General features: G+C 54.3%; 1 protein-coding gene across 1 annotated transcript; it reads right to left on the reverse strand.

Moving 5' to 3' along the window:
• Positions 1-349: 349 nt before the first annotated feature.
• Positions 350-11,735, reverse strand: SLC1A5 (solute carrier family 1 member 5). Its single transcript, XM_079907741.1, has 8 exons — positions 10,554-11,735; positions 8,229-8,271; positions 7,756-7,803; positions 6,390-6,556; positions 4,302-4,535; positions 3,330-3,524; positions 3,049-3,183; positions 350-1,273 (listed from the first exon to the last, which is right to left on the reverse strand). Exons 1-8 carry the CDS (start codon positions 11,120-11,122, stop codon positions 1,039-1,041), a joined length of 1,626 nt encoding a protein of 541 aa, XP_079763867.1. The 5' UTR covers positions 11,123-11,735; the 3' UTR covers positions 350-1,038.
• Positions 11,736-12,403: the final 668 nt, after the last annotated feature.

The following is a 12,403-nucleotide window of genomic DNA, read 5'->3' on the forward strand; positions in this document are numbered from 1 at the left end:
CTCCGCGGCATGTGGGATCTTCCCGGGCCGGGGCACGAACCCTTGTCCCCTGCATCGGCAGGCGGACTCTTAACCACTGTGCCACCAGGGAAGCCCTAAAGTGCCCAGGGATTTTCCAAAGTGACTGGACCATTTTGCATTCCCACCAGCAATGCATAGGCTCTGTCCAGTTCCACATTCTCATCAGCACTTGGTATTGCTTTTGTTTGTTGCCATGCCAATAAGTGTGTGTAGTGGTATCTCACTGTGGTTTCCAACAGTGCTGTGTATGTATATATATTTTTTTATTTTTTGGCTGCGTGTTTTTCGATGAACGGATATTTTATTTCAATGAAGTCCAATTTATCATTTTGTTGTTGTTTTCTGTGTGGCTAGCACTTTTAGTCAAACTCTTGAAAACATCTGATTAGATACACTTGACAATTTTATTGCTGAAAAGCATCCTTTGGAGTAACAGCAGTGTGTGTCCTCAGTCTCCCCTCAGGGTTCCCGGGAGTGTTTCTGTTACTGTGAAGGGAACAGAGGGCCTGGGGACAGGGTGGGATTGTACCGTGGAGAGTCACAGAACACACACACACACACACACACACACACACACACACACACAGCTAGAGCTACAGCCACCAAAATAACCATCAAAGGAGCCAGCAACCTGTCAGAACATCCTTCTGCTCGAAGAGGGAAGAATTTCCCATGGTGCCCTGTGCCCTGAGACACGAGGCCATGCAGGCTCCCAGGATGGGGTGTAGAGGCCGCTATTTCTCCATCTTGCTGTTTCCTAGCCTTGGGTGAGGACAGGAGTTGACGACTGGGGAGATTTGGGGACAGACAGTCACACACACACAAGCAAACGCATATACCCCAGCAGTGAGGCCTCCCAGATCTCATGGCAGGGAGGGAAGCTGAGGCCTGTGGCTCCCCGAGTGTGTGGGTGGGACTCTCCAAGAGGCCCTGTTTGTCCGTTCATCCATGCCGCATGATTCCAATGTCCAAAGCACCCCACCCCCCGACTGGGGCAGGGAGGGTCCCTACTGGGATTTACATGACTGATTCCTTCTCACAGGTGTCAGCGTCCCCAGCAGGTCCTGGACAGCGTTTGAGGAGAGGGTTCCCTTCCTCGGTGTGGTCCGGCAGCGCAGCCAAGGGCGCCTCACTCTTCACATGGATCAGCTCGGGCACTGAACTGCGGGACTCTGTGCGATCCACGTAATTTTGGAGGAGTCCTGCCCCAAAGGCGTCACCTTCCACATTGAGGACAGTACAGGACCGGTCGCTGAAGGGGGAACAGTGAGGGGGAAGTGAGTGGGAGGGGAAGGGTCAGGGCCCAACTCTCTCCCCTCTCCCTGCCTGTTACCTTCAAGTCCCCATCATGCCCTCCTTCACAGAACCCTGTTCTACTCCTCTTAGGAGCTCATCCCTCCATCCTCCCAGGATCCCAAATATCCCTTCCTCTAGAACCTTAAAGATCTTTTCCTCTAGAACCCCAGAAGTCTCCTACCCACCTTCCTTCCCCTACAATCCCAAGTGTCCCGTCAGGCTTTCTCTGCCTTAGGACCCCAAAGATCTCCTCCATCCTCCCTGAATCCCCAAAGATCCTTCTTCCAATCAAATACAAGATTTGTTCCTTCTGGAACCTCAAAAAAAATCATGCCTCCCTTTCCTTGGGGCCCCAGAGGACCCATCAATGCCTCTTTCTTCTTCTGAAATACTAAGTTCTCCCTCAGGTCCTTCTGCTCCCATTTAAAAAAACTGAGATACAATTCACATACCATAAAATTCACCCTTTAAAAGAATACAACCCAGTGGTTTTTAGTTTATTCAGGGTTGTGCGCCAATCACCACTATTTAATTCCAGAATATTTTCATCACTCCAGAAAGAAACCCTCGTATCCATTAAGCAGTTATCCCCCATCTCCTCCCATCCCCCAGCTCTAGGCAACCACTAATCTACTTTCTGTCTATAGATTTGCCTATTCTGAACAGTTCATGTAAATGGAATCATATACAATGTGGTCCTTTTTGTCTGGCTTCTTTCACTGAGCATAATATTTTCAAGGGTCATATGTCGTAGCATGTACGATTGTATCACTGCTTCATTCCATTTTATTGCTGAATAATATTCCATTGTGTGGACATATGACACTTTGTTTATCCATTCATCAATTGATAGGTATTTGGGTTGTTTCTACCTGTTCACTATTATGAATAGTGCTGCTATGAGGACTTCCCTGGTGGTCCAGTGGTTAAGACTCTGCCTTCCAATGCAGGGGACGCAGGTTCGATGCCTGGTCGGGGAACTAAGATCCCACATGCCTCGGGGCAACTAAGCCCATGTGCCGCAACTACTGAGCCTGTGCTCTAGAACCCATGCACCGTTAGAGAGCCCGCCTGCCACAACGGAGACCTGACTCAGCCAAATAAGTAAATTAATTTTTTTAAAAAGGTGTTGAATTAAAAAAAAAAAAAGTGCTGCTGTGAACATTCACGTGCAAGTTTTCGTGCACGTGTTTTCAATTCTCTTGGGTTTAAACCTAGGAGTGGTATTGCTAAGACACATGGTAACTCTCTAACTTTTGAAGCCAGACTGTCTTCTAACCTTTTACACTCTTAACAGCTTAATCATGATAGTTAACAATTACGTCGCATTTTCTACTTACTGTTCTAAGTAGTTCTAAGAAAGCTGCGTGTATTAAGTCATCTAATCCTCCAGGAGGAACTATTCTCTCCATTTTACAGATGGAGAAACTGAGACACAGGGAGATTAAGTACTTGCCCAAGGTCATTAGAGCTAGCAACAGTGGCTCTGGGAGCCTGGTCTAAGAGTCTGCTCTATTAACCACTGGGACATGCTACCTTTCTGGGGTTCCTCTTGGAACCCCAAAGATCCCTTTCTTCCCTCTGATTGGAACACTCAAGGTAAGGTCCCCTCCCCTTTCTTCTAGAACCCCTTCCTTCCTCTCTTCTGCTCAGAGGCTCTCAATGACCCTCTTGCTCGTCCCCTTTCTCAGGAGTACCCCTGAGCCCCCCGAACCCTCGAACCACACTCACACTAGCCAGTCCACAGCCAAGATCAAGGAGATGTCGTGAACCGGCAGGCTGACCGCCTCGAGGATGATGGCCAAAGTGAGGACACCTCCGGCGGGGATGCCCGCGGCGCCCACACTGGATGCTGTGGCGGTGACCCTGGGGGAGGAGAGGAGAGGTCAGGGAGAGGCCGCTCGGTAACGGGAGAAGCTGTGGGGGTGGGGCTGCTCCTCCCAGCTCGTGTCCATTCTCAAGGGAGGGGTCAGGTGCCTTGGGGGTCCTAGCCGCAGCCCCCCCGCACTCACAGGATAGTGATAATCTTCATGAAGTCCAAGGATCGCTGATTGAGCTGTGCAATGAACACTGCCGCCACACACTGGAAGAGCGCGGCACCGTCCATGTTGACAGTGGCACCGATGGGCAGAATGAAGCGGCTGATGTGCTTGGCCACGCCGTTCTTCTCCTCCACGCACTTCATCATCAGCGGCAGCGTGGCGGAGCTGCGAGGGGACCGCAGATCTGAGTTGGCGCGAGCTCACCTGGCCAGCCTGACCGGGCCCCGCCCACCGCTCAAGCCACGCCCCACCTACCTCCCCTGACCATCCCCTGGACCAGGCCCCACCCACACAGCACCTCATCTCAGGCGCAAGCTCTGCCCACCAGCCTAGACCTCTGCTTCCCCGGGGTCTCCACCCACACCCCTTAGCCCTCCCCGGCTCGCCATGCCCTTCTCTTCTCAGAGCCAGAAGGCACTAGGGATCCCACAGAATGGAAGCATTCCAAAATATAGGGAATCTTGGACCCCTGGGAGATTACCAAGGGCTACTCCTTAAAATACACGTAAAAATTCATAACTAAATTCTAGAATGTCTGAGCGCTCACTGACTCACACCCCTTCCCCATCTCTACCAATAACAGACCTCGACTAAGAATTACTGTACTCTTGGGGATGCTGCTATAGGGAGGGTTGGATCCTGAGGGGACAGGGCCCGCAGAGATGGACAAACTACTCAGGAGAGGCGGAAGGAGCTTTTAAAGGTTGGATCCAGGGTAAAGACTAGAGTCCCCCAAGGCCAGGCCTTGGGATGCGGAGGGGTTCTCAGGAAGGAAGGAATAAATCTCCAAGGCAGTAGTTTCCTAATGGTGGGGGGGGGGGGGTTTCCCTCTACCCAGATCCCATGTCCCTAGACAAAATTTCAGGGGTCTTTAGACATCTGATGCCTGCTCCAGGCCCCTTAAGCTTAAAAACCCTGCCCTGGTCTGCCCCAAGGTCACACCTGGAGGAGGTCCCAAAGGCAGTGGCCAGCGGCGTCATGATGCCCCACAGGAACCGGTAGGGGTTCTTGCGGGTGAAGAAGAAGTAGATGAACGGCAGCACCAGAAGCCCGTGGATGGCGTGGCCAAGCAGGCAGCACAGGATGTATTTGCCGAGACTGGCGAAGAGCATCCCCACGTCCTCCATCTCCATGATCTTGCCGGCCACCAGGAACAAGATGCCCACAGGGGCATACCTAATTACCCAGGAGACAGGTCGCCACCTCTGACCATGTGCCCACCCAGGGCCAGGCATTGTGCTGGGCTCATGGCCTGACCACACTTCTCAGCCTCCCTCCAAGTCAGGAAGCGCCCATAGCAACGTGGGCTGATGTTCGGGCACCTCCCCTGCCATCCTCCATTCCCTCCCCTTGAACATAGCGCCACTGGGAGATAAAAGAAGTTTGGGTGCTTCCATCAACCATTCGGAGTGGAGTCACCCACCAGATTTGGACTTAACACACGACCAGGGAAGAAACACCCACCGTGCATATCATTTACATATTCTGGGTTTGTTTGTTACAGCAGCTAATATGACATAAACCAATACACTCTCTCACCATGAAAAATAAAACCGTGGCTCATGTCTTAATGACAACTCCCAGGTATGAAGCATTTATGATGTGCCGAGCCCTTGAACGGGATTGAGTCTTCACCACAACCCCACAAGGGAGCTCCTATTTTGAATCTCTTGCCGCTATCATTGAATTAAAATCAAATAGGTCTATAAAACAGGGGCCATAATGCTACCAACCTCATAGGAATCTTGGGAGGATGAAATGAGATGCCAGTGGAAATGAGCTGAAAGCTTTTTGTACACAATAAGTGAAGTCTATAGGCTTCCGCTGGAATTTATCATCACCCTCTCCTGGAGGGAAGATCCCAGGGGTTGCATGTGTCTCCCAGCCAGGAGGGCTCCCAACATCACTTCCCTGATTGCCTGATCGCTATGGCTACTTGTCTCCAAACCCCTTCTCCTCTTTAGTTGCAGAAGAAAAGCACCATTTCCCAGCCACCTGTGCACCTAGGTTTGGCCAAATGCCCAGGTTCTAGCCAGTGAGATGTGCCCAGAAATTATACAAGTACTTGACAAATATTAACTAAGCTTGTTTACTGTAGGCACGCTATAGGTCAGGCACTGTCCCAAGAACTTTACACGTATTAACTCACTCGTGCCTGGTACTATCAACGCCGTTTTCCAGATGGGGAAACTGAGGCACGGCGGGATAAGTAACTTGTCGTAGGGCGCACAGCTGGGAAGTAGCAGCGCCGGGATAGGAACTCAGGCTGCCCAGCTGCAGAGCCTGCTCTTACCCACACACCAAGTGTTTCTCTTACTTCCACACAGCAGCTTCGTAGATGTCAGCTACCCTGGAATCAGGGTTGGGGCTGCGGGAGATTTGGTAAAAAGGCAGCAGCCCTAACCCACCCCCTGATTTCTGACCTTCTGATCCAGGATGGGTCCTGAGAATCAGTGTGACACCATGTGGAGATGAGACAGGGGAGGTGGCAAGGGTGAAGCTGAAGGCCTCTGCACGTGTTTTTTTCCCTCATTATCTGAGGCCATTTAACAAAAGCTCATACCTAATGGTGATGATCGTAGCTGACATTAACTGAATGCTCAGTAGGTGCTAGACATTTAAAACACTTTCTAAGTGCTTTACTTACACCTCAGTCACTCATGTCATCTTAATTATAAACCTATAAAGCAGGCACTATTTTCCATTATTGATCCAAAGGCAAACATTTGATGACAGTGAAATCTCAGAAACGGATGCATTAGCCAGGCTGCGGCCGCAGCTCGGCGGTCTTTTTGTCACCTTCCAATAGGATCAAGAAGGTTCCAGGATCAGTATCAGCTCTCACGGCATAGAGCACTGTCCTCACCTTATAGATGAGGAAACTGAGGCACAGAGAGAGTAAGTCACTTGCCTGAAGTCACAGAGCCAGGGAAGAGTCGATGCTGGATTTGAATCTAGGCCGTCTGGTTCGAAGAAGCAGATAGAGGATCGCCCCACCCCGCCTCACCAGCCCCCTCTCCCACCACTTACCACATGATCCAGGAGACCAGCACCATGGTGGCATCGTTGAAGGAGTTGAAGAAGCGGATGAGCAGCTCTCCCTCAGGCCCCAGCTTCCGCAGGGCCACGCCAAAGATGATGGCAAACACCACCAGGCCCAGGATGTTCATACCCTCTACCTCACCCCCCATGGGCACCTTTGGGCAAGAACACATGGGGATGGGCGGGGCCGTTCAGTCAACCTGCACAGTGACTGAGGGCCTGTCCTGCGCACTGCTGGGACCCAGCAGAGACAAGACCATTCCCCAGGCCCCATCCTCCCAAGGCTCACAGTCCAGGTCCAGGGACCACCCAGAGTGGACAGGGCTGGGACAGGGGAACCCAGGGGAGTATGGGAACCAAGGAAGGCTGTGCTGCCAAGCTTGGAGGAGGGGAATCAGGGAGGGCTTCCTGGAGGAAGGGGCTAAGACCCGGAGACCGGGGGTGAACAAGGTAAAGGGAGGGGAGGGGTATTGTTCCCTCTTCTAGAGAGAGTTAACAATATGCAACAACCTTGAAATGACTCTAACTTAGGCATTCAAAGAACATTAAGAAATTCACTGTGGCTGGAGCAGAATGGGCCAGGCAGAGTCACAAGATGAGGCTGGGTGGGTGGATGGGCAGGGGCAGGACCTCACAGGGGCCCCGGGGACTACGGCGAGGAGCCTAGGCTTTCTTCTGAGGGCACTAGGGAATATGACAGGGCTTTAGGCAAGAAAGAGGCTGGGTCAGGTTTGTGCTTTGGAAAGAATTCTCCAGCTGCCAGGCTGAAGGTGGGCGGGAGGGGAAAAGAGGAACCTGGACCTGAGTGTGGCTGTGGGGAGGGAGAAGAGAGGACAAAATGGAGATTCCAGAAAGGCAGAAAAGACAGAAATTGGGGAGGGGCTTCAGAGAGTTTAAAACAGATTGTGCCCAAATGTTAGAGGACCCAGGGGACTTCCCTGGTGGCACAGCGGTTCAGAATCGCCTGCCAATGCAGGGGACACGGGTTCGAGCCCTGGTCCGGGAAGATCCCACGTGCTGCAGAGCAACTAAGTCCGTGCGCCACAACTACTGAGGCTGTGCTCTAGAGCCCGCGAGCCACAACTACTGAGCCCGCGTGCCACAACTACCGAAGTCCACGCACCTAGAGCCCGTGCTCCGCAAGAAGAGAAGCCACCACAATGAGAAGCCCGCGCACCGCAACAAAGAGTAGCCCCCGTTCGCCGCAACTAGAGAGCGCAGCAACGAAGACCCAACACAGCCAAAAATAAAAATAATAAATAAAAAAGAAGACCCAGAAGGCAGACGAGGCCAGGGTAAGAACAAAATGGAAAAACCAAGGTGCAGGGTCCCCCACCGCCTTCCCAGCTCTTACCTTCACCTGGGTTCCGTTGAACAATCTCTCCTTATAGGAGGTAGCGTACTGCAAGTGGGGTTGGGAAGAGTCAGCATCAATTGTCATCGAGGCTCCCCCACCCCATCCTGGCACTGACAATACTCAAAGCCCGCCCTAAGCTTCCCTTAAACGTGATCTCATTCCATCCCACCAGCAACCCTGCTGCAGTAGGACTATTCATACCCCCATTTTCCAGAGGCGGAAACTGAGGCTCAGAGAGGTAAAGGCACTTGCTTAGGGTCACACAGCTAGAATTAGAACCCAGAGGGGACTCAGAACCCATATTCTCATGAGGGGCGTGGATGGGTTTCATTCATAAATCGCCCAGGAGCCCTGCAATATGGCCTGTCAATATGTGGGCACGTGCGTTTTTCCAGGCACCAAGGGGCTGGAACTGGCTGTCTCCCTCCCTGCCCACCCCCCAACCCTGAGGGACACCCCAGAGGACTCACTGAGCGGAAGGCTGCGGACACCAGGTTGGAGGGGAAGATATTTCTGCAGAGATAAACATGGTGGGGGGGGGTATTAGATACCACAGGAGGAGGTCAGGGGAACTGGGTTGGCCTCTTGGGGTGAGGGGAACCTTGGAGGCCCCATCTGTACCCAAATGCGGTCCTCACCCATGCCTCAGCCAGGTTCAGACAGGTGGACATGGACCTGGGCCTGCACATCTTTCCAGGGTGTGCAGAGTCTCAGCTGGAATCCTGGGGCCCCGGAGGCTGGTGTTCTAGCCCAGAGGGAATGTGGATTGAGGGTGAGGAATGCCCGCTTCCCAAGGCAGGCTGGGGCAGGGTTACGGGGCCTGGCTCCATCCCACACTCGGCACCCTCAATACTCTGGACACCTTGCATCAGCCACTTCCTCCTGGAGGCCTGAGGAAAGGGCTGGCCCTGGGGGCTGCTGGGGGGTTGCAGGCTGTGGGGAAGATCTGGGTGTGTTAGGGAAGAGGTGGTGAGAAAGCGACAAGGATTGACTGTGTTGTTGTGAATGCGCCTTTGTGTGAGGGTGTCTGGGTGTGATTAAGCGTGCAGCAGCGTGCATTAAACCCCACTGTGCATGTGAGGGAGTCGGACAGTGGCCCCGTGTACCTCAGGGCAAGACAAAACTAACAGCCAAGGTGACTACCGGCGCTGTACTAAGTGCTTTCTATAAATCAACTCATTTAATTCTCCTGACAGCCCTCAGGGCCCTGCACTATTATCCCCATTTCACAGAAAGGGAAGCCGAGGCACTGACAGGTGAAGAAACTTGCCGTTAGGAAGTGGCAAAACTGGGATTTGAAACCAGCCAGCTGGTGCCACAGTCCGAGCCACTCGGCAACCTCGGATCTTCCCTCTCACCAAAGACGTGGGTGCGCAGCTGCTGGTGGTGGTTAGTAGTTTATCAGGTGTTGGTATCCGGTTGGGGGGTGCAGGTTAGTGTTCAGATATGTGTGGCCCTGTAGGCACGTATGTGAGTGTGCATGTGCTCCTGAGCTGTGTTTAGGCAGTGTTCCACATGTTGGTGTGGTCAGTGGCATCGGTGAGCGTCTGCGTGCCCGTGGCCAGTTGTGTGTCAGTGGCTCATAACGTTGGGTGGCTCTGAGATGTTCCAGCTAAGTCGCCGAGTGGCTGGCCAAATGAGTTACGTGGATTTGGGCACAACGGGGAAGCTTGCACACATAAACAAACTTCAAGTGGGTGTGCCCGTCTGCAGGTCGGCCCGTACCCACCCAGGCCAGCCAGGGCTGGGTTCAGGACACAGCTAATCTCCCCCAGCCAGGAGGTGCCCACCCACTGTAATTTCTGGACACCAAGCCTCCCCCCAATATCAGCCTGCACTGATGCCCCAAGAGACTGAGGGGAACCCTGTTCCGTGACTCGTCATTTCCTTCCCCCACTTCCAGGAAGTCCCCAAACAACCTGGCGACACTGAATCATCAGGCCTCAAAGGCAAGGCCATGTGGATCCAGCAGTCTGCCCTCCTTAAAAGGGGGGAAAGAGCCATTCTGGAGGGGAGGGGAGCAGAGGCCCGAAAGAAAAGAATCTGCCCCCTTTCTGAGCAGCCTAGTGCGAGGGGAGGGCGGCCGGGTACCAGACAGAGCAGGAAATGGGATGGAAAATTTGTGGAGGTGGCAGGACTTACCTACCAGGAACATATAAAGGGGAAGCCAGGGTCCTGCCCAGCTGAACTGGGTGGAGAAAAGAGGCTGAAAAAAGGACCTGGCTTTGTCTGGGCGACACATGGTGTGGGGAACCACGTGGGAAGAGGGCCTGGTTGGGGGTCATTCTGATCTCTTCAGGTCCTGCAGGAGTCCCTTACCCAGGGCTCCCAGAACTTCCAGACACTGGACTTAAACCTTTATCCAGAAGCCCCATCCTGGGGCCCTTGGCCACCCAAAGATCCCCTTCCAAGTTCCCCTCAGGATCCTCCCCCCTCACAGCAGAGACCCTCTTATGTCCCCCTCAACCCCGCCAAGCATCACTTCTCCCTCTATAAGACTTCCACACCCCTATCACCCTCCTGTGGGGTCCCGCTTATGTACGCAGGCCCCCATATTTAGAAATCTCCTCCAGGAGTCTGTTCTCACCCTCTGTACCCTGACCCTCAAGGGGCCAGAGCTCCCCCCAACTATCCCATCCTGTTTTCCTGAGGCCCTGGGGATATCCCGGACACGGAGGACCCAAAACCCCCCTTCCGTCCACGTGGCGACTCCAGCCAACACGCGTCCCCTCCCCACAAGGCTGAAGCACCCACCCCCTTCCCCTAACCCCTCCACCGGGCGGGCGGGGTCTGACCTCACAAGATCCAGGAACGAATCGAGCACCTCCTTGCTGGGGGCCTCTTCCACGGAGCCCGTGGCCTCGACGGAGCTGTTGATGGCGGCGAAGGCGGCGCCCGGCTGCAGTGCGAGCGCCAAGCCCACGCCGAGCGCCGACGCTAGCAGTGTAGTAACCAGGAAAAAGAGCAGCGCCCAGGCGCCCAGGCGGCCGAGCGCGCTCGGGTCCAGGCTGGCCGCGCCGCCGATCAGGCTGCACACCACCAGCGGCAAGATAATCATCTTCAGCAGGCGCAGCAGCAGCTCGCCCGGGAAGGCAAAGGCCTCCAGGCGCGCTGGGCCCAGCGCTAGCGCGCCGCCGGCCCCTGAGACCCCCAGCCCCAGAGCCACGCCCGCCACCACTGCCACCACTGTCAGCAGCACCAGCAGGTTGGCGCGAAGGCAGCGGCGCACCTGGTCCCCGGAGCCGCAACAGCCGCCTTTTGCCGAGCCGAGGTCCTCTAGGGGGACCAACGCCGAGACACCGTTGGCGGTGGGCTCCGCCGCCGCGTACTCCTTGGGGTCTCCCTTAGGCGGATCGGCCACCATGATGAACGCCCCGGGGTTCCTCAGAGCCTGGAAGCTGGGAGCGCTTGGGGCTCCTTCCCAGGACGCTCTCGTTCCTTGAAACTTTGTTAAGTTAACAGAGCCTGGAGGCTGGAACTTTGGAGGGTTCCCTGGAGTTGTGAGTTCACAGCGCTTAAGTTCCTTGTCTCTTGGAAGCTGGAGTGTTTGAGATTCCCTAGCCTGGGCTCTGGGGCTCCTCTGCTCTTCGTTTGCGCCCGGCGGTGAAAGCTGGGAGGTGGGAGCACCTGGGGTTCTTTACCCTGGGGGTTAGGAATACGGGCGTTTCTCAAGCTGGGACCTGGGGTCCTTGGCTCCGGAAGGCTGAAGGCGCCCAGGCGGCAGAGGTCTTCAAGAGGCTAGGTCCTGGTGGCGCAGATCCGGGAGGCGGGGACCTGGGGTGCCTGGGTCCTGGAAACGGAGAGCTGGGGAGCCTGAGTCTGGGGGCCGGAAGACAGAGCTCCGGGAAGAGGGGGGCCAGGCTCTTGGGTCCAGGAGGGAAGATCCGGTCCCCTGAGTGCCGAAGGCGGCGGCCCGGGATCCCGGGAAGAATCAGCTGTTAGCCGAGACCGGACCTCCCGGGCTCGCCGCGTGGCTCTGAGACTATTTGGCGGAAGCTGCCCGGATTAAGCAACCGGGGCGAGGCTTGAGAGAACGTGGACAAACCCACCGGTGCCGATTGGCTCGGTCGGGTTCAGGGCCCTCCAGGGCGGGGCTTTGGCTGGAGTAGGGCCAAGTCACCCATACAGAAGGCAGAAAAACAATGGTTACATTCAGGGGCGGGATCCGGGTGGGGGGGGGGTGGAGGGTCCGAAGGGGGCGGGGCGTTGGGAGGAGGGTATTGGGTTGGGGGCCTTTAAGCCACAAAAGTGCCTGGCGCGAGGGTCTCTAGAAAGTGCCAGGTGATCCGCGGGTCTGCAAATCAATTTAGCCCGAAACTCCTCTTCCGCCCTAAATTCCGGTCTTTTGTCCCTTCCCGTCAATTCCTCGAATGTAAAATACAGATCCCTCACGTGATCGGTGTAAGAGTTAAATGAGATGGAGTGATTTATTTAATAATGTTAATAATTTTCAAAATAAAAGTTCTCAGTTCAGAGCCCCACACGTATCAATTAATGACAGTTATTATATTAGGACTGTAATCCACTTCCCCCAGGTACGCAATTTGCAATTCATCCATTAAAAATTATAATTCAGTTTAATGACTGCTAATACTTTTGCTTTCACCAGATATTTTCCCCTTTTTTAATTATTAAAAATTAATTA

The sequence above is a fragment of the Stenella coeruleoalba genome (assembly GCF_951394435.1).
Source record: "Stenella coeruleoalba genome assembly, chromosome: 20".
Lineage (NCBI taxonomy): Eukaryota > Metazoa > Chordata > Mammalia > Artiodactyla > Delphinidae > Stenella > Stenella coeruleoalba.

What these genes read in the sequence shown, in the direction of transcription:
- SLC1A5 (XM_079907741.1), bottom strand. Translation starts at nt 11,122, where the DNA reads ATGGTGGCCGATCCGCCTAAGGGAGACCCCAAGGAGTACGCGGCGGCG. An exon ending in GCCTTTGGGACCTCCTCCAG is followed by an intron (nt 3,525 to 4,301) that starts GTGTGACCTTGG and finishes GTCCCCTCGCAG; the next exon opens with CTCCGCCACGCTGCCGCTGA. An exon ending in TTGGCTGTGGACTGGCTAGT is followed by an intron (nt 1,274 to 3,048) that starts GTGAGTGTGGTT and finishes TTCCCCCTTCAG; the next exon opens with CGACCGGTCCTGTACTGTCC.